At 50.1% G+C, this 21,538-nt stretch overlaps 1 protein-coding gene across 2 annotated transcripts in view; it reads left to right on the plus strand.

Annotated features, from left to right (window-relative positions):
- Positions 1–21,538, plus strand: part of TRAF7 (TNF receptor associated factor 7) — a 52,156-nt gene that overhangs the window by 3,435 nt on the left and 27,183 nt on the right. Inside the window, exons 1-6 of one of the 2 annotated variants that reach the window (XM_088464776.1) lie at positions 6,386–6,584; positions 13,966–14,080; positions 17,531–17,588; positions 17,729–17,820; positions 19,702–19,818; positions 21,421–21,513. In XM_088464776.1, the coding sequence (XP_088320902.1) occupies positions 14,003–14,080; positions 17,531–17,588; positions 17,729–17,820; positions 19,702–19,818; positions 21,421–21,513 (438 nt within the window). In that variant the 5' untranslated portion in view covers positions 6,386–6,584; positions 13,966–14,002. Of the gene's footprint in view, positions 1–6,385; positions 6,585–13,965; positions 14,081–17,530; positions 17,589–17,728; positions 17,821–19,701; positions 19,819–21,420; positions 21,514–21,538 lie in introns of those variants that run through there. The other variant, XM_088464775.1, reaches the window with a different exon arrangement.

Raw genomic sequence — 21,538 nt, forward strand, 5'->3', positions numbered from 1 at the left:
ATAGCAGTACAGTGCCGTGCATACCATCACAGAGTATAGCAGTACAGTGCATACCATCACAGAGTATAGCAGTACAGTGCATACCATCACAGAGTATAGCAGTACAGTGCATACCATCACAGAGTATAGCAGTACAGTGCATACCATCACAGAGTATAGCAGTACAGTGCATACCATCACCGAGTATAGCAGTACAGTGCCGTGTATACCATCACCGAGTATAGCAGTACAGTGCCGTGTATACCATCACCGAGTATAGCAGTACAGTGCCGTGTATACCATCACCGAGTATAGCAGTGCCGTGTATACCATCACAGAGTATAGCAGTACATTGCTGTGTATACCATCACAGAGTATAGCAGTACAGTGCCGTGTAGACCATCAGAGTATAGCAGTACAGTGCCGTGTCTACCATCACAGAGTGTAGCAGTACAGTGCCGTGTCTACCATCACAGAGTGTAGCAGTACAGTGCCGTGTCTACCATCACAGAGTGTAGCAGTACAGTGCCGTGTCTACCATCACAGAGTGTAGCAGTACAGCGCCGTGTATACCATCACAGAGTGTAGCAGTACAGCGCCGTGTATACCATCACAGAGTAGAGCTGTGCAGTGCCGTGTATGCTGTCGCATAGCAGTACAGTGCCAGTGTATATCATCACAGAGTATAGCAGTGCCGTGTATAATGTTACCGGGTATAGCAGTGCAGTGCCGTGTATACTGAGTATAGCAGTACAGTGCCGTGTATACTGAGTATAGCAGTGCCGTGTATAATGTTACCGGTTATAGCAGTACAGTGCCTTGTATACTGAGTATAGCAGTGCCGTGTATAATGTTACCAGTTATAGCAGTGCAGTGCCGTGTATACTGAGTATAGCAGTACAGTGCCGTGTATACTGAGTATAGCAGTGCCGTGTATAATGTTACCGGTTATAGCAGTACAGTGCCGTGTATACTGAGTATAGCAGTGCCGTGTATAATGTTACCGGTTATAGCAGTGCAGTGCCGTGTATACTGAGTATAGCAGTACAGTGCCGTGTATAATGTTACCGGTTATAGCAGTACAGTGCCTTGTATAGCTGTACAGTGCCTGTATATCATCACAGAGTATAGCAGTGCCGTGTATAATGTTACTGGTTATAGCAGTGCAGTGCCGTGTATACTGAGTATAGCAGTACAGTGCCGTGTATACTGAGTATAGCAGTGCCGTGTATAATGTTACCGGTTATAGCAGTACAGTGCCTTGTATACTGAGTATAGCAGTGCCGTGTATAATGTTACCGGTTATAGCAGTGCAGTGCCGTGTATACTGAGTATAGCAGTACAGTGCCGTGTATACTGAGTATAGCAGTGCCTTGTATAATGTTACCGGTTATAGCAGTACAGTGCCGTGTATACTGAGTATAGCAGTGCCGTGTATAATGTTACCGGTTATAGCAGTGCAGTGCCGTGTATACTGAGTATAGCAGTACAGTGCCGTGTATAATGTTACCGGTTATAGCAGTACAGTGCCTTGTATAGCTGTACAGTGCCTGTATATCATCACAGAGTATAGCAGTGCCGTGTATAATGTTACTGGTTATAGCAGTGCAGTGCCGTGTATACTGAGTATAGCAGTACAGTGCCGTGTATACTGAGTATAGCAGTGCCGTGTATAATGTTACCGGTTATAGCAGTACAGTGCCTTGTATAGCTGTACAGTGCCTGTATATCATCACAGAGTATAGCAGTGCCATGTATAATGTTACCGGATATAGCAGTACAGTGCCGTGCATACCAACACTGAGTATAGCAGTACAGTGCCTGTATATCGTCAGAGTATAGCAGTGCTGAGTATACGGTCACCGAGTATAGCCGCACAGTTTCGTGTATACCATCACCTAGTGTGACAGTAATATTGCATTACCTAGTATAACTAGTGCCCCAGTAGTGCCCCATATGCTGTGCCCCCTCCCAGTATAGAACAGGCCCCACTCACCTGTGCAGTACTTACCTTTCTTCACGATGGCTGCTGGGCACCGCTCCAGTCCACGCTGTCTTCACTCCCACTGTCCAGCGTAGACGCTGCCACTGACTGGATCTAATTAGATCCAGAGCGGCAGGCGCAGGCTCCTCTCATCTGCATCACTGGGAACGCTGGCCTCTGAGGCGATCCGAGGCTTCTGATCGCTTCAGAGACCAGCGTTGCCAGCTTTAAATAGAGTAAACACTGCCCGATCGTAGCTGAGCTCTGTTTGTGGCAGGGGTGCAGGCCACATATTATATATACAGTATATGTGGGCCCACACTGTCAGGTCGCATGTTTGACATGCCTGATCTACAGTATACTGACCAGAGTTGATGTGCAGAATGGTAGATGTGCAGTATAGCTGGAGGTCATGCCCATTATGTGTATATGCCATGTGCTTTGTTTGGCAGAATTCTGGCTCTTAGATTGTGGACAGATGGATAAATAGCTGACCTTTGTGTTCCGTCACTCGGGCTGTTGCAGAGTTGAATGTAGGAGTGAATGCAGAGCGCAGCTTGCGTGTGTGTTTTCGCTCTGCGCGTGCTATGGGTGAAACCGATTTGTACACATCTGCGCGTATGGCTGAAGAGACATAATGGGGAGTTCTCACTCAGACGAAGTTCCTGGAGGGTATGTTGATGGAATTACGGGAGGGTCCTCTGTTTTCAGAAGCATATTTTGCACCAGTGATGTAAATTCGCACTGTAAATGATACTGGGTATGAAAGAAAGTATACGGGTAGGTTTGATTTGCTCTCAGATGTGATTACAGCGCTGCATTTAGTTCTGCGCATGCAGAGCGGGAGCAAATACTACCGACATGCACTCAAACGTACCCTAACTCAAACTACTAAACTAACCCTAAAGGGCAGACTGGATGGGACGTGTGGTTCTTATCTGCCATCAAATTCTATGTAACTTTATTCACTGGGGACATATGTTCGAACTACTGCAGTAGAAAGTCACTAACGCTTTATAAGGTATTTTTTGTGCTTCATGTAGGAAAGTTTGAATTTTGGGGTTTAGCTCCTTTAACTCAGAAAGGCGCAGCCTTAGATAACCCGCTAGCGAGTTACCTTTTCTTTTAATACTTGATAGTAAATTATAACTAATAAAAATGTAGCAAGTGACACGTGCAGAATTGTCACTAACGTCACAGGTATATTTGTGAAATGTTTTGTTGTTTTGGAATAATTATAAATTGATATTTATAAATAGTTTTTCCCTGTAAGTGCTGGTGATACTATCAATTCCTCTGCAAAGATATAACGGTATAATAGTTTTACATCAGTTCTGCAATTCCATCCATTCCTGATTCTGGGCCTGATTGAGAGACGGACACTCTGAAAGAGCTCTCGCTCTGAATCAGGGCGTTTTTTTTTTTTTTTTTTGAGCGGACTCCTGGCTGCTCGCATAGCCCCACAGCTATAGCGAGCGACCAGGTTGATGGTCGCGATGGTCAAGACCATCGGGCTTGCGACGAGACCCTTGTGGTAGGGTCTCGTGGCCGCAAGCCCCAGAGAGCTTCTGGCTCTAATAGAGCAGGAAGCTCTCCCACAAACGGCAGGCGTTTGCTTGGGAACTCCTCCGTTTGTGAAGCCACACCCCGGCCACGCCTAACAAAAGGGGCGAGCTGTCAATCACCATCGACAGCTCGCCCCCTTTGGTGCGAGACCCGGAGCGATGGAGCACCCGTCGCTAGCCGGGTCCCGCGCATGTGCACGACGGAGCCGGCTCCGTCGTGTGCATGCCCAGTGTGCAAACATCGACCCGGTTGCGAGCGCTCAGCGCTTGCGACCGGGTCTGCATCAGGCCCTTGGTGCTTCCACAATCGCCTCTGAGGACGATGAAGCGTGAGATGAATTGCGTCGGGAAGTTGGTCCCAGGACAATTCAATTCACTGTTTAGTCTGACTTAAGCTGGTGGATGCTAGTTCTCGTGCCTTAACCTGGGTGTTCAGTCACGAGAACCGGCATTCTCCGACTAAAGTGCCGGCCTCGAGGCTGTTAGCGCCGCTCTAAACACGGCACTTTAGTCAGATTTCTTGTCTCACCCTCAGGAGGTTGCGAGAAGAAATCCTTTAGTCGGCTAAACATCGCGGTCAGTTGAATAGCTTCCGGGACCTCCTTCCTGGGGTTTGTAATTACAATATTCCTTGCGTTGTTTCTTTAGGCTGCTATTGAAGATTTATAATTCTGCATTGTTTTAGTGTTATGTGACTACTATTAGTGTTCACTCTAGCTCCGGCGGCAGGCAGGGCGCCGGAGCTAGAGAGGGCAACCTTATGCGCGCGCCCGAAAAGGGGGCGTGGTCATGAAAAGGGGGCATGTCTATAAGACGCGTCCCCTTTTCGTCATACTTGGGGGCGTGCCCGGCGCTTACGGACATGCCGGGCAGCCCCCAAGCGCTGCAGAAAGGGAGAATAGATGCCGGCGGTGACCGGGACACCGCATGTTTCTCCACCCGCGGGACACTGAGAACGGCACCCGCAGGCTGTGAGGGCAGGGCACTTTTTGCCCTCCAGAAGGAGGGCAGGGCGCCGCGCCCCGCTAAAACAGCCTAGCGGAAACGCTATACTATAGTAACCACAGTCGCATGGCGCATGTTGCATCGGCAGGGAGGCTTTGGAACACCCTCTGAGCTTTTCTGTGTGATCACTCCCCACCCTCTTCCTACTTTCCCACTCTTTGCCATGACACAAAATCCCCTAAACCAGTGGTTCCCAAACTTTTTTTGAACCACAGCACCCTAGAGTATCAGCATTGTTTTCGCGGCACCCCTAAGCCAAAATTTGTTATTGAGAAAGAAAAAAATTATAAAGTAAATTGTACTAACCTGTCATCCTTGGGCTCATTTATGTGGTAGTGGACAAGTTTCTGTTTGTCTACATATTTACATTACATGGACTATAAACTAGTTTGATTTGGTGTTAGATTACCAACCTGAGGCACCCCAAGGCACACAGTTTGGGAACCACTGTCCTAAGCACTTTACTCTGTTTTTCATTTTGGGATTTACCTGCATCATATTGTCTTTTATACATTGATACTTATTCTAATGTTACACTTGGCAGGTTTGTTTTATAAGCAAATGAACTAAGAATTTGCTCTTTGCAGTCATTTAATGCAGAAGTTGAGTGAACACATGTGGATTGATAAAGTATCTAGTATTCAATCAATAGATAGACACCGGATGGTAGACAGGCAATAGGTCGACAGTCACCAAGGTCAATAGGTAAATGGTTGACACGTAAATGGTCGACACAGAAAAGGTTGGCGCTTTTAGGTTTTGTTATTTTAACCCTAACCTTCCCCCTCGTGCCTAACTTAATTGTCCCCTTCCACAGCTTAACCCTAGCCCTTCACCAAGTGCCTAGACCTAATTCTAATCCTAAAAATCATGAAAAACCATGTGTCGACCGCATGTTAACCTTTTGACCTTGTCGATCTTTTAACCTTGTCGACCATTTACCTCTCGACCATTTAACCCTGTCAACCTATTCACTGTTCATTTGGTTTCCGGATGTTAGATAGACAGTAACTAGATAGACAGAGACCTTTACAACAACTAAGTAGGCCCCCTAGTGGGCATCTTTATGCTGCGCGCAGACAAATTGGTTTTGTTACACTGATTTTAGGCACTTAGGGGGGCGATTCAATTCACCGGGCGTTGACTATCGCCGAGAGAGAGCTCCCGCAGCTATTAAATTCACGGGGATGTTTACTCCGACGAGAAGCTGTTAAGTCTGAGAATGCAGGTTCTCATGACTTAACCTGGGTGTTTAGTCCGAGCATGCCGGTTCTCGCAACTGAAGTGCCGGCTGTTAGCGCCGCGCTAAGCCGGCAAACAGCCTCGAGGATGGTACTTCAGTTGGATTTCTCCTCGCCTCCCTCCCGGCTTTATTCAATTCCCGCTGAATTGAATCACCTCCTTTATAATTAATTGTTGAATGACCTGACCAGTAGCCCAAAAAATAGGCCGACCATAAAGCTGCTACAATCACTGTTTGCAATAACAGTCAAAATCCATGTAGAATGCAAATCCGATGCATGATCGGTCTGTGATCTGTGACTATTTTATCCTTATCGTGCATTGCGTTGTCTATTTTGCTTGTGGGTTGGTATTTTGCAGAAGGACAGAAATGATTTTGTGCACAGACTGTAGTGCTTTTGTCTGCATTGGGCTCAGATTGGGGTTTGTTGACCTGACAAGTGTGTGTCCTGTACCTGATCCAGCTCTCTCCACACAGTTTCTGTGCTCAGTACAGTGCAGCGGATCCCAGGCAGCTGATTGGACAGAATCAGGGATTTTCCTCTTTTACTAACTTGTCGCCCACTGCTGAACATGCCTTTGTGTATACATCACTCTCTCTAAGCGGGGTCAGCGCTCACACACGCAGACTTGGGACCGTTGTGAAATCCACAGGCTGGTATTGAGAGGCTAGCCTTTCTCAGTGCTCGGAGGAAAAACCTATGACTGATCAGAAAGGTGAAGGGTTTACTTGGATTTTGATAGCACAAAGATGGACATAAGTATCTCCTGCAATCTTTAATAGACGGACAAGCTGCAGGGGGCTGTATGTAAGTACGGTTGCTTTACAACTCAGTGACGAGGTTGCCTTAGACTGTATTACGCCAGGGACTGAATGAATGGGGCTGGTTTATGTCAGGGGGACAATCAAAGGATTGTGAGTCAGTAACGGCTGGAGGATATAAAATGATTTGGCTGCTTTTTTCGCTGGTGAGAATTAGTTCCCTGCAATATCTGATGGTTCGGCAATAATCTGTATTTCGCGTTCACTTGTGTATAATGCAAATTGCAAGAATACAGCAAACTAGTTGGTTTTGGCAAGTCTGCCGAATGTGCGCTTTCTAACTGAAAAGTTGTATTTAGCAAAAAAAGTTGCATGAAGATAATCTGCAAGGCTGCAGTGTTTTATAGTCTGATTAATAGCAATGTATAAAGACTACAGTTTGCGCTCATTAGACTCCACACCGAGGGCCTGATTCAACTTGGATCGCCGTTGCTAGTACGCACACAATCGGCCGATTGCTGGGTTCTGCGTGCGCGAACTAGCATTTGCGATCAGGACTGCGATTTCTACGGCTACACAGATCCATCGCAGAGTGATTGACTGGAAGTGCCGTTTGTAACGGGGGGGGTGTGGTCGGGCGAACGCAGGCGTGCCAGTGCGTTTCAATGGCGTTGCAGGGGCGTGCTTGAATTAGCCACTGCAATCCCCTACGCAGCCTGAGGTCTCGTAGCGTGCGTGGTTGTTAGCAATTTCTGAGTAAGGTCAGGGCTTGTGCAAGTGTGCGTGAGGCTGCGATGGTACTCTATTGTACCGATGTTTTTGCTATTCTGCTATTACGGATGTGTGGTAAGTAAAGTGGGCGTCCTTATGCAGTCCTGAGCTTGCATTACGATCGCAGTGGATCTGCTTGCTGTCACAGTTGTAGTGCGTGCGTATGCAATAATGCGATCCGTAATGAATCTGGCCCCGAGTACGGTCATTCGTCTGTCACAGGAGGGCAGCGTACGCACATCTGGCCTCCAGTACTTGAATGTGAAATGCTTATTCCTTACTACACTGATAAGCCGCCCTCTGTTCCTGGTTGTTCTGTGTCTCTCAGTGTACATAGACTGTCTGAGATATGAGAAGTTCCTCATTTCGTGTTACTCACGCTTTTTGCAATAACAAACCTGTCAGCTCCTGCATCTCCGCTACATTCGTCTAATCTGTGACGCAAATGTCTGCTGCTTGCTTACAGCTCACGTCTTAAAGGCGCCTCCACTATTTTTTTATAACTAGCAAGTTCTTCTGCCAAACCCTCTGTTCTCTTTTCTAGTATCTGTAACAGACTGCCAGAGAGGCACATATACCTGAGAGGTACACTGCCACCTCATCAGTCATGTACATATACCTGAGAGCTACACGGCCACCTCATCAGTCATGTACATATACCTGAGAGGTACATGGCCGCCTCCTCAGTCATGTACATATACCTGAGAGGTACACGGCCTCCTCGTCAGTCATGTACATATACCTGAGAGGTACACAGTCATCTTCTTCAGTTATGTACATATACCTGAGAGGTACACGGCCCCGTTGTCAGTTATGTACATATACCTGAGAGGTACACGGCCCTGTTGTCAGTCATGTACATATACCCGAGAGGTACACGGCCCCGTTGTTTGTCATGTACATATACCTGAGAGGTACACGGCCCCGTTGTCCGTCATGTACATATACCTGAGAGGTACACGGCCCCGTTGTCCGTCATGTACATATACCTGAGAGGTACACGGCCCCGTTGTCCGTCATGTACATATACCTGAGAGGTACACGGCCCTCTTCTTCAGTCATGTACATATACCCGAGAGGTACATGGCCGCCTCCTTAGTCATGTACATATACCCGAGAGGTACACGGCCCCGTTGTCAGTCATGTACATATACCTGAGAGGTACACGGCCCCGTTGTCCGTCATGTACATATACCTGAGAGGTACACGGCCCTCTTCTTCAGTCATGTACATATACCTGAGAGGTACACGGCCCCGTTGTCAGTCATGTACATATACTCGAGAGGTACACGGCCCTCTTCTTCAGTCATGTACATATACCTGAGAGGTACACGACCCCGTTGTCAGTCATGTACATATACCTGAGAGGTACACTGTCGCGTCATCACACCAGATGTCCGAGCAGTAGGGTGGTATAGAGTTCTTGTTTGTCCGTTAATGTTATCAGATATTCCATCTAATCTCAGACACGCAAGGTCACAATTTAACATTTACACAATATTACAGCCCACAGGTTACACAATAACGTAGAAAAAATATAGAGTAGAAGGTCCTGCTCGCAAGAGCTTAATTTCTGAAGGGAATATGGTAGGCACAAAATGGTGGCAGATCTGTGGGACGCAAAGGCTGGAAAGTTAGGGGTAAGATGTAATCATTTCATAATAGACTAGATAAAATGAATTGGTCGGTTTGTTTGTTTGTATGTCCGGTTATGCATTCAGACACCCCTGCACCGATTGGGATGAAACCAACGTGAGAGAACCCAGTTGGATCCTGCCAGGTTTTAGAGGGGTTAGGTTCCATGTCGGACCTCCCGTTGGTGTACGCTGGGCAGAACTTTGACCCGGGAGCCTGTTCTGGGTCTTCCACTGGATGTATTTGGATGAAAACGTCAGAGGGGTGGCAATTGGTGTGGGATGCCTAACTTAATAACTTGAAGATTTAAACCCGGGCAACGCCAGGTACGTCAGCTAGTGTGCTAAAGATGCCTGTTATTTGTCCTGGAAAACTTCAACCTCAGATTACATATTTAATTGCCTACTGAAATGTCCATCAAGGTGTAAATCAGTTTCTTCAAAGTGACCTGTGACAGCTGCTTGGCTATAGGATTACTTTTCCTAGCTGCGTGGAGTCAGCGGTCATGGGTTGAAGAAGGGCAGCAGGTAGTCGGGTGCCGAAGCTCTTTGCAAGTCTCAGGGTATTAGGGGCCTATTTATCAAACTTTTTTTTACTTAACTAATGTGAAAATTAGTGTTTTTACACATTATTTTTTTCTTGTGTATTAGTATACATCTGCTGATACCCCTATAAATGAAATCGGCATTCTGTATTGTTAGTTTTCTGAGGTGAGGGTGCCCCTTTAAAATATTGTGAGGAGGCCATTTTGTTCCTAGTTATTACTAGCCTGGTTTTCCACTCTAAATATTACTGTGCTCTTACAGGACCTTGCTGAGCTCAACCAATGGGTTCCCCTCCTTCCCAAAGTCCTGTAATAGGAAGGAGGGCATTGAGCACTAAGGGCTTGGCATTTTATGAAGCTTATAGATTTGGTGGGGATGTAGTTAGCTCATGACGCCCGGGATGCCGGGCGTCGAAATCCCGACATCGGTAGCCAGACTTGGGACTAAAGATTGGCGGCGAAATTCAGATGCCTATCATTAGCCCCACGCCAAAATCCCGACAAGCTGACATCCCGAACGAAGGTAAATGGGGCTCATTAGCTGTTAGATGCGGGTGGGGAGGGTTATGTTTAGGAAGCATAGCGGGGTTACAGGGTGTTTTTTTTGGGGGGGGTAGGGTTTGGCACCACTGGGGGGGGGTTGTTAGGTTTAGGCAGTTACGGGGATGGTTAGGGTAAGAGTGGGGGGTGGGGGGGTTAGGGTAAGAAGGGATGTATACTTACCCGACCCCTGTTGGGATGCCCCTTGCAGGCTGCTGTGACCGCCGGGATACCGTACGACGGGTAATCATACCGAGTCCATTTGGTGAATCTACATTTTGCTCTGTGTGTGTGTTCGGCTGTACGTGTGATAGGCGTGTGTTCTGCTTCTGAGGAAATCCCACCATATGGTCCTCGGTTACATCATGGAAACTGCTGTATGTTCGTTACTGCTGTCTCCATGTCAGCTTGTTCCAAGAGTGGTTAATAAAATCAAGCTGTAGGCCTGCAGGGTTATACACACTGGCCGTTACCCAGCCGGCTGGTGCCGCCTCCTGCTCTGTCCTCTCTAGCCGTCTCCCATAAATCACTATTAGAGAGATTGCAAGCGCAAATGGCTGCCCTGTACAGCGTCTGAGCTGCTACACTTCTTTGTATATTGTTAAAGGAGATCCGTCGCTAAAATAAAACTAATAATGACTTGAAATTAATTTTGTTTGAAACTAGGGTACGCTAGGGATTTTTTGTTCCTTTTTCTTTTTTTTTTTCTTTTTTTAGTGTCAGAATCCATAATCGCAGTGCAATTTGGACTCCTGCGCTTTCTGAAAACGTTGGCCGCTCGTATACAGCATCGACATAGCGCGCACCGCTGATCATTCCCAGAGTCACTATGAGAAAGGAGCTGCCAGAATGTGGAATGTTTAAACATGAGTAAAGCTGGGCACACACTGACGGATATATCGCATGTTCTATTGAACGGGGCGATGTATCTATAGATCATCGCCGGGTGTGTACAGCGGATATGTCTGTGACCGGCGTCGTTCACAGACCTATCCGATCTGCTGTGTAGCACAGCAAATGGCCGCTATATCTGAAATATACAGAGCAGTCATCTGCTGGTGTGTACGGGCGACCCGCCGATCGCCCGTCCACCTGCTGCAGGGACCCCGCGGTGATCGACAGCTCAAATGCCTACCCAGTTGAGCTGTCAAGCGCGGCACATCGAGCAGATGAATTTATAAGTGTGTATACACTTACCAATCGTCAGGTAGGTCGGCGGGTCAACCTAGTGTGTACCCAGCTATAGGATCTAGCTTATCTATGTGACAAAAAAATCGTCAACATATTAGGTGGTGGATTGTTTTCACTCCCTCTGTTTCTGTTCTGTTTCACTTAGTAGACCTCTGTAATTATTATGTTTTACATGTAGGGAGTGTGCTTTTGCCTATTGAGGACTAGGGGGGGCATGCAGGCAGCTTTGCAGTTCCATCCATGCAAACATGTAAATGCCCCCCCCCCCCCCTCCCCCCCCCCACCTGCTGCATTTGCAATCCCACTGCCATCCAAGATCACAGGCTGGAATCACCATCACGACCATCGGTCAGCTTACACAGGCTGGCTGGCTTACAAGGCCAGGAAATTGTGGTGCATTCAATCATGCAGGACCCGTTCCGCACATTCCCGTTACGGGTTCTGCGCGCACACAGATTCCCGATAATAGTCCCTATGTCCCCACTATAAAGGTGGCCCTCAACGGTTAGCAACCATTGTTTGCCACTGAGGGTCAATTGTTTTGAATGTTGATGGCAGAGATCGGCAATTTACAGGGGGCACGTCGCTTACGCCCCAGCCCCTGCTGGAATATATGATGCAGAGCCGATTAACTCATTCACATTTCAAAGGACTAGAGCCCTGCCTTATAGACAGCAGTCCATTATCTAGTGCTCACGCTAGCTCAGGCCGGGCGCTTGCCGGTGATAGCGCCTGCCGAAGGCGTGGTCACGGGGGCGCTGTCAATTGGAAAGGGCCGTGTCTGCAAGGCACGCTCCCCCTTTTCACCACTGTAAGCGGCATGCCCAGCACTCACGGAGATGCCGGGCAGCCGCAAAACTCTCCCGGCAGGCTGTTTCAGCGGAGCAATGCCAATAAGGAAGGGCACCTTTTTAGCGTTTTAAAATCGGGTAGGGCGCAATGCTGCGCTAAAACAGCCCATTGTTCACACTGCTTTTAAGGAACATTGGATCCAACTCTTTGTTAGCTTAGAGCATGGGTCTTCAACCTTGGCCCTCCAGCTGCTGTGGAACTACACATCCCAGCATGCCTTGCCACTGTTTTGATATAACAGCATGCTAAAACTGTGGCAGGGCATCCTGGGATCTGTAGTTCCATAGCAGCTGCAGGGCCACGGTTGAAGACCCCTAGCTTAGAGCCATTAATTGTATATATATAATTGTGTGTAATGTGTGATGCTTTACCATTAGTTGCGTTATTTCTTTCTGCCCTGGCTGAATCACATTATATAAGGTAACCGGCCAGGTGGCTCATTACTAGTGTTCCCCAAAAGGGCATCTCATGAATTGGATGCCAGGGCTCCATGGCGCCCTGTTACACCAGCTACACCCTGCTGCCGCAGCGTCTCCCCGCACATTGTGTAAATGAATGGGATTTGTCCGGAGTTTCTAACACGTTTATAAAAAATAAAATACAATGCAGACCACAGTAAAGTATACTGATTACTGATGCATAATTCATTCACTAGGTTTAGGAGTATTCTATCCGCGGGACCATATACTTGTTGTAAATGTCCTATTGGCTGTATATTGTACAGGTCCGTTGCTCTCCCCAGTGTGCTGGCCAATTAGACTGCATACCAGGGATATTCAACATGCCCTGCCACAGTTTTGCTATTAAGGCATGCTAAAACTGTGGCTGGTTAAATTGGGTTGCATGGTAAGGTCCTCCTCGTGCCTGTATAATGATGTTGCCCATTGGCCTTTGACAGTGAAATATGCTGCTTATTTGTGCTGTATAATACATACCTCCCAACATGACCCTCTCCAGGAGGGACACAGTGCTCTGGTCCTGGACTTCCCTGGTAGTTTATGATTGGTTGGCGGCTCCAGAGGTGGGGCTGCAGCACAGTCCAAAATTCAAATAGGGGAGTCACACCAACTGCCAGTGAGTCCCAGCCAGTGATGTTTGGCAGTGTGTGAAATGACAGTTGGTGTGACTCCCCTATTTGAATTTTGAACTGTGCTGCAGCCCCGCCTCTTACCAGGGAAGCCCAGGACCAGAGCATTGTGTCCCTCCTGGAGAGGGGCATGTTGGGAAGTATGTAATGTACTGGTCTTTTGGACTCCGTAATGGTCGGTAAAGCTGTTTAGTTTGATGGTTGAAATGGCTACACAGGGATGATTGCATATAACTGTTGGGATGGGATAATTTAGTACGATGCTATCTCTGTTGGTGCTGTTACCAGGGTCACATGGGCCTGGGGCTGAAAATGCTCATGGGCCTATTGTGAAAATCAGAGGAGGTGTGGCCAGTGGTCTGTGGGTGTGGCCAGTGCCCTGTGGGCTTGTACACCACCTACACTGTCAGCCCCAATGTCTCCCTTTATGGCTGGCCATGTGGGCGGCTGGGCATCAATCATGTTGTCTAGATGATGGGCCTGTTTTTGGTCTGGAGGCCTGGATCTGCAGTCCCATCTACAGATCCAGGCCTCCATCTGTAGTCCCATTGTTAATCTGGCCTTTTCTGTTAGCCCTATTTAAAAGATATACACATGGGGGTAACAGCTTGGTGCGATGAGCAAGCTCTGTATAGTTTCTGTAAAACCACCAAGGCTAGATTAAGGCAGCACAAGTCGGAAGACTAACCTCAATCCCTCAGGGCTCGTCCGGCATAGGCGTATCCTAGACAGGATTGGGTAATGTTGTTTGCCTTTTTCTGTGTCAGCGAGGTCTAACGGTGGCTGTTTCTCTTCTCTCCCCCGCAGAGAACCCTACGTGCCGCCCGCAGATGTCGCCTAGATTATGACCTCGAGTAAAAATCCACGATTCAATCAATTTTCAGCTGGTGTCACGAACATACCACCAGAAAACGCTAACGGGGTACCAGAGTTTTCTCCCCACTATTATTGTCCCATTGTATTGTACACACATCCAGATACTGTGTGATGTCTCTCATCTTATATCCTCGTCTCGCAGGGCTGGGTGACCTGGCCTCGCTCCCTGTGGCACTGGCCAATTGTCATGTAACCCTCTGGTGGTTTACGGCCTCTGAAGTCTCTCTTTGCCCCTCATTGAACCTCATTCATGGCCGATGTGCCCTGCCCTTACTAAGGAGTATGCCCACTCTCCGCCGTCAGCAGATACCTCTGTGCCAATGTATAAACTGTCACATCAAACCTCCACCCTCATGCCACTGTGCAACCACCCCTCTCACTGAGTGTCCCAATGCTGGATTCAGCTTTATTTATGACTGTGATTAATGTGACGCTTTATGTGCTTGATGTATATAGAACTTCTCCCCAGACGTGCAGCTAGAAATTTACTCCATGTGCAGAGCTCCCCATGTGCTCCCCTCCGCACAGCAAGGAAGGCTCCTAAAATATGTCTCCTCTATTGTCTCATTGTAATCATCTTTATTTCTCCACCGCTCTGCAACACTAGCTGCCTTATTCCACCTACATCACCCTATGCAAGGAACGCCCTCAACCCCATAACTGCTGGTGCTGAACTCCAAATGCTGCCATCTTGTTTACTCTCTCCCCCCCCCTTCCTTTCCTCTCCCCCCCCCTTCCTTTCCTCTCCCCCCCCCTTCCTATCCTCTCCCCCCCCTTCCTATCCTCTCCCCCCCCTTCCTATCCTCTCCCCCCCTTCCTATCCTCTCCCCCCCCTTCCTATCCTCTCCCCCCCCTTCCTATCCTCTCCCCCCCCTTCCTATCCTCTCCCCCCCCCTTCCTATCCTCTCCCCCCCCCTTCCTATCCTCTCCCCCCCCTTCCTATCCTCTCCCCCCCCTTCCTATCCTCTCCCCCCCCCCTTCCTTTCCTCTCCCCCCCCCTTCCTTTCCTCTCCCCCCCCCTTCCTTTCCTCTCCCCCCCCCTTCCTTTCCTCTCCCCCCCCCTTCCTTTCCTCTCCCCCCCCTTCCTTTCCTCTCCCCCCCCTTCCTTTCCTCTCCCCCCCCCTTCCTTTCCTCTCCCCCCCCCTCCTTTCCTCTCCCCCCCTTCCTTTCCTCTCCCCCCCCTTCCTTTCCTCTCCCCCCCCCCCCTTCCTTTCCTCTCCCCCCCCCCTTCCTTTCCTCTCCCCCCCCCTTCCTTTCCTCTCCCCCCCCCTTCCTTTCCTCTCCCCCCCCTTCCTTTCCTCTCCCCCCCCCTTCCTTTCCTCTCCCCCCCCCCTTCCTTTCCTTTCCCCCCCCTTCCTTTCCTCTCCCCCCCCCCTCCTTCCTCTCCCCCCCCCTTCCTTTCCTCTCCCCCCCCCTTCCTTTCCTCTCCCCCCCCCTTCCTTTCCTCTCCCCCCCCCTTCCTTTCCTCACCCCCCCCCTTCCTTTCCTCTCCCCCCCCTTCCTTCCTCTCCCCCCCCCCTTCCTTTCCTCTCCCCCCCCCTTCCTTTCCTCTCCCCCCCCCTTCCTTTCCTCTCCCCCCCCTTCCTTTCCTCTCCCCCCCCCTTCCTTTCCTCTCCCCCCCCCCTTCCTTTCCTCTCCCCCCCCCCTTCCTTTCCTCTCCCCCCCCCCTTCCTTTCCTCTCCCCCCCCCCTTCCTTTCCTCTCCCCCCCCCTTCCTTTCCTCTCCCCCCCCCCTTCCTTTCCTCTCCCCCCCCCCCTTCCTTCCTCTCCCCCCCCCCCCTTCCTTTCCTCTCCCCCCCCCTTCCTTTCCTCTCCCCCCCCTTCCTTTCCCTCTCCCCCCCCCCCTTTCTCTCCCCTCCCCCCCTTTTCTCTCCCCTCCCCCCCTTTTCTCTCCCCTCCCCCCCCTTTCTCTCCCCTCCCCCCCTTTTCTCTCCCCTCCCCCCCTTTTCTCTCCCCTCCCCCCCCCTTTTCTCTCCCCTCCCCCCCCTTTCTCTCCCCTCCCCTCCCCCCCCTTTCTCTCCCCTCCCCCCCCTTCTCTCCCCTCCCCCCCCTTTCTCTCCCCCTCCCCCCCCCCTTTCTCTCCCCTCCCCCCCTTTCTCTCCCCTCCCCCCCCTTTCTCTCCCCTCCCCCCCCTTTCTCTCCCCTCCCCCCCCTTTCTCTCCCCTCCCCCCCCTTTCTCTCCCCTCCCCCCCCCCTTTCTCTCCCCTCCCCCCCCTTTCTCTCCCCTCCCCCCCCTTTCTCTCCCCTCCCCCCCCCCTTTCTCTCCCCTCCCCCCCCTTTCTCTCCCCTCCCCCCCCTTTCTCTCCCCTCCCCCCCTTTCTCTCCCCTCCCCCCCCTTTCTCTCCCCTCCCCCCCCTTTCTCTCCCCTGCCTCCCCTCTCCCCTGCCTCGCCTCCCTCCCCCCCCCTTTCCTCTCCCCTGCCTCGCCTCCCTCCCCCCCCCTTTCCTCTCCCCTCCTCCCTCCCCCCCCCCTTCCCCTCCCTCCCCTCCTTTCCTTTCTCCTCCCTCCCCTCCCCCCCTTTCCTTTCTCCTCTCTCCCCTCCCCCCCCTTTCCTTTCTCCTCTCTCCCCTCCCCCCCCTTTCCTTTCTCCTCTCTCCCCTCCCCCCCCTTTCCTTTCTCCTCTCTCCCCCTCCCCCCCCTTTCCTTTCTCCTCTCCCCCTCCCCCCCCTTTCCTTTCTCCTCTCTCCCCTCCCCCCCTTTCCTTTCTCCTCTCTCCCCTCCCCCCCTTTCCTTTCTCCTCTCTCCCCTCCCCCCCTTTCCTTTCTCCTCTCTCTCCCTCCCCCCCCCCCTTTCCTTTCTCCTCTCTCTCTCCCCCTCCTTTCCTTTCTCCTCTCTCTCTCCCCCTCCTTTCCTTTCTCCTCTCTCTCTCCCCCCTCCTTTCCTTTCTCCTCTCCCCCCCCCTTTCCTTTCTCCTTTCTCCTCTCTCTCCCCCCCCTTTCCTTTCTCCTCTCTCTCCCCCCCCCTTTCCTTTCTCCTTTCTCTCCCCCCCCTTTCCTTTCTCCTTTCTCTCCCCCCCCTTTCCTTTCTCCTTTCTCTCCCCCCCCTTTCCTTTCTCCTCTCCCCCCCCCTTTCCTTTCTCCTCTCTCTCCCCCCCCTTTCCTTTCTCCTCTCTCTCCCCCCCCTTTCCTTTCTCCTCTCTCCCCCCCCCCTTTCCTTTCTCCTCTCTCCCCTCCCCCCCCTTTCCTTTCTCCTCTCTCCCCTCCCCCCCCTTTCCTTTCTCCTCTCTCCCCTCCCCCCCCTTTCCTTTCTCCTCTCTCCCCTCCCCCCCCTTTCCTTTCTCCTCTCTCCCCTCCCCCCCCTTTCCTTTCCTTTCTCCTCTCTTGCCCCCCCCTTTCCTCTCTTGCCCCCCCCTTTCCTCTTTCCTCTCTTCCCCCCCCCTTTCCTTTCTTCCCCCAATTCCCCCCCCTTTCCTTCCCCCTCTCCTTGCTATGTCATTCTGATTCTCAGGTTAACGATAGATTGCTTATACTTTTTTTTTTTTTTTTTTCTTCTTCTAGACCAGAATGGAAACCACTTTTGGGCCTGCATTCTCAGCCGTGACCACAGTTACTAAAGGTAATGCAGAGAATGAAGCGTGCTTGCTAGTTTTTATTTAAAAATAAAAGCAAAGACTGGCTGTATAATGACATTCTAAGCACATATTCCAGTAGCCACCTTCAGCATTAATCCTGAAAGCCGTCCTGTCTGTCTTGCAGCTGACGGTACGAACACATTTAAACAGCATCGCAGGACGCCCTCCTCATCCAGCACCTTAACCTTCACCGCCCGAGACGAAGATGACGTTATGGTGAGTAAGGCAGTGGGACCATGTTGAGCCTTCTGTTCTCAGCACTACGGGGCATCTTCTCGGTGTATGGATTGCTAGAACTTGTCTTGTGACATTTCATCTGTCAAAGCTTTCAAAACAGGTTGATTTTTTTTAAATGTGAAGAAATACATTGAAGTTTCCTGTGACGTACCCTCATGGTTTGTAGTACCCTGCTTAGAGTTGGGAACGATGAGCACTGACGGCAGGACCAGCATTGCTACCCTGAGCATTTACTTAGACAAACCATAATCTACTTTGATCGCTACCAAAGAGCTTTGTAATTGGTCATTGAGAAAAAAAATAACTACTTCCCAAGCTATCGATCGGCAAAGTCCACTACTGATTATATACAGATGCCACTTATTGTCTTAAAGTAATCGTCCTCATTATCACCTCATGTCCATGGTCATGTCTAAAGGAGGGTACACACCAGAATGATTCATCTGAACAACCATCACTGCGTTCCCGCTGGCCGAACAGCCGTCCTATCTGACAAATTGTAAGTGCATACCCAATAACTAATCATCGGCCTGATCTGTCGTGCCTGACATCACAACTAGGCAGGCATTTACATGTGCCCATCCAGTTGTGATGTCAGTCACCGACGGCCTCTGCAGCAAGTGTACGGGTGTACAGCACTGTGTGTGTGTATATATGTATGTGTGTATATATATATATATATATATATATTATAATCACACACACAATGTCTCTCCATATGTACCTTCCCTCGGCTGTGCTGCTCAGCCGACGCGATATGTCTGTGAACGATGTTGTTCACGGACATATCGTCTGTTCAGCGACCGACGTTCGCACGCTATATCGGCCATTCAATCAATGTGTGTACCCAGCACAAATCCTAGCTCTCCTTCTGCTAGACATGCTCCCAGAATGCATTGCAGAATTCATTGTTGCTGCTGTCTGCAGATTTCCTACGAGAACTGTTTGGCCGGTGTGACTCTCGGATGGGTGAAATGCAAGGAGCAGTCATGGAAAACCATGCACATCCCTAATACTAATACATTATCTTAGTACTTAGGGTGTGCACCTGCATTTTCTTTTTCCCGCTTTGTACTACAGGTCTCAGCGTGTTAGCACCTCTTATTATGTTAAATATTAGGGTGTGCAGTCCAAGCCCTCTCCCTATTGTCCAGCGTGTCCAGTCACTGCTACAACATGGCGTTGAACACCAGATCCGTTCTCTAGGCCTCGTGTACCACACACAAACTATCTGCACCTGAGAGTACGTCCTGTGGTATTGCTATTGGCCACAAAGGAGTTAACACATGCTGGCACCATCCCAGAGGGAATATCATTGCCAATATATGTTCCCCTTTCAACCCCCCCCTCCATACTCCACGTAATCCCCTCCTTCCCCAGCCTGCTCACATCTCCAGCAGGAAGCAGCCGGGCTAACTGAATTCAATAGGAGGAAGTGGCTGCTTATACACTCACAGGTCTGCCAGGGCTTAGAGCAGAGAGACCGCAGCGGCCACCAAACCGCACTCTGCCGGGTGCTGCAAGCCTCCGCTGCGCAGGGTGCGGGTGCAGCAAGCCTCTTGGCAAATGCATTCACCACCTTGAGGGCAGGTGGAGGGATAAGCTATTCTCGGGGGAGACATCCCAACCAGAAGTGACCAGGATGTAAGGAAGGTGGGCTGCATAGAACAGGCTGAGGATGGACTGAAATCACGGTGTGTAACAGTATTATCGTACACATTCCGCTTTCCAGCCTGGCTCATGGACATTGACCTGAATAATCTCTTCCCCTAAGATCGCTGGTCTGGATTTTGCAGCACGGAATTGGCACTCCTGGATATTTTTTAATTTCTGTCCCCTGTGGGGTTTCTTCTCTCCTAGCCACCGATTACCACCTCCCGGCGGTCCGATTCCGCCATATCCGTGCGCTCCCTGCATTCTGACTCCAGCATGCCTTTACGCTCCACCTTCTCACTCCACGAAGAAGAGGAAGAGCCGGTAAGGGGGAAAACTTAACCGTGTCACCAAGCTGTAAGTAGCCAGGCGCCAGCTTACCCCTTCACATTCTCTTCAGCCCGGGAGCGTTTGGCCTGGTGTAACCGAGAATGTTCGCACATCAGGCCGAACGTTCCTTTTAATCCATTTACGCTTTGAGTCTGCGGCAGGTGCTACGATTGTTGGCTGCCGCTGTCAGACATTAGTGGAACAAGTTGGCAATTTCTCGTTTATTACATGAATGGATAGATCCTGTACCCCATGCGGGATGCAATCGGGAAACCGGCTGACGTGATCCCGACAGCTGGCTTCCCGACTGCTTTGTCCCAGCATGGGTTAAATGACAGGTGTCTATATCTAGACGCCTGTCATTTTCCCGACGCCGGGCGCCGTGGGGGTGGGGGGGGGAGGGTTGGGTTGGGTTAGGCTCAGCGCACCCGGGGGAGACTTAGGGTTAGGCTAGGGGGAGGGAGGGTTAGGCACCCCCGGTGGGAGGTTAGGGTTAGGCACCCCCCGGGAGGGTTAGGGTTAGGCTGAGGGGAAGGTTAGGGTTAGGCACCCCTCCTGGGGACTTGGGTTAAGGCAGCGGGGAAGGGGGGGGGATTAGGTTTAGGCACTTGGGGGGGGAGGTTATGGTTAGGCACCCCTAAGGAGGGTTAGGGGGGGGGGTAGGTTAGTTATTACTTACCTGAGGACGATCAGGATTTCCACCGCTGCCGGGATCTGTTCATCTGTCGGGCTGCCGCTGCCGGGAATCGAACCGCCGGCCATGCGACTGGCGGTATTTCATACCGATTCCCCGCATGCTACCCAGGAAGGATAATGCCGTGTGTTCATACAGAAATGTCACCACTAGTATAAATACTATATTATAAAATTCAGCAATTTGTACACTTAATCTATTTTGTTCTTATTAATATGTAATTTGGTATTATAAGCACCAGAGGTCTCATAAGGAACAGATATTGGAGATGTACAGCAAAGGCTTCCTCCCTTATTACCATCACACTTCCTGTTAGTCGGCCCGTTGAAAGACACAGCTGGGAACTTTTAAAATGGCTTCAACAGTGGGCACCGGTTTTACCTCAGCTGCTCAGGAAATAAACATACAGTGCCCATTATCTCCGCTTTTAAATACAGATTTTGGAAATCGTTTGACTGTTCCTTCATACACCTGCCTACAGGCATTAAATCATCAAACACATTGCAGTTGCTGCCAGCTGCCTTATGTAATCGGTGTATAATTTCACATTGCCTCGGGTGAGGGCTACAGCCAAACAAAATGGCTGCAGCAGCCATGTTGAAAATCATTTTGCTGGTATATATTAGACTGTTACAGTTTGGTGACTTGAGGGGGAAAACGAGCTCATTTGTCAAAATGCACATTATATTATCGTACTTATAGATTGTACGTGCGTTTAGAATAATACGAGCAGAACAGCGTTTTCTATAAGGCAGGGAGAGGGAACATGGTGAGTGTGTGTGTGGAGGGCTGATGTGTCGTTGGCATGTGTCCGCAGGAACTGCCATCAGTTACAGGTCACCAAGGGTCGGGTCGTTCTTGTATCATAATCTCATTCATACATCTCTTCTCTGTTCACACAGGACCCCCTGGTGTTTGCAGAGCAGCCTTCAGTGAAGCTTTGCTGTCAGCTATGCTGTAGTGTGTTTAAAGACCCCGTTATCACCACATGTGGGGTAAGTCTCGTACATACTCTCCGCA

This window comes from Taudactylus pleione, unplaced genomic scaffold (genome assembly GCF_031769625.1).
Source record: "Taudactylus pleione unplaced genomic scaffold, aTauple2 ptg000061l, whole genome shotgun sequence".
Classification (NCBI taxonomy): domain Eukaryota; kingdom Metazoa; phylum Chordata; class Amphibia; order Anura; family Myobatrachidae; genus Taudactylus; species Taudactylus pleione.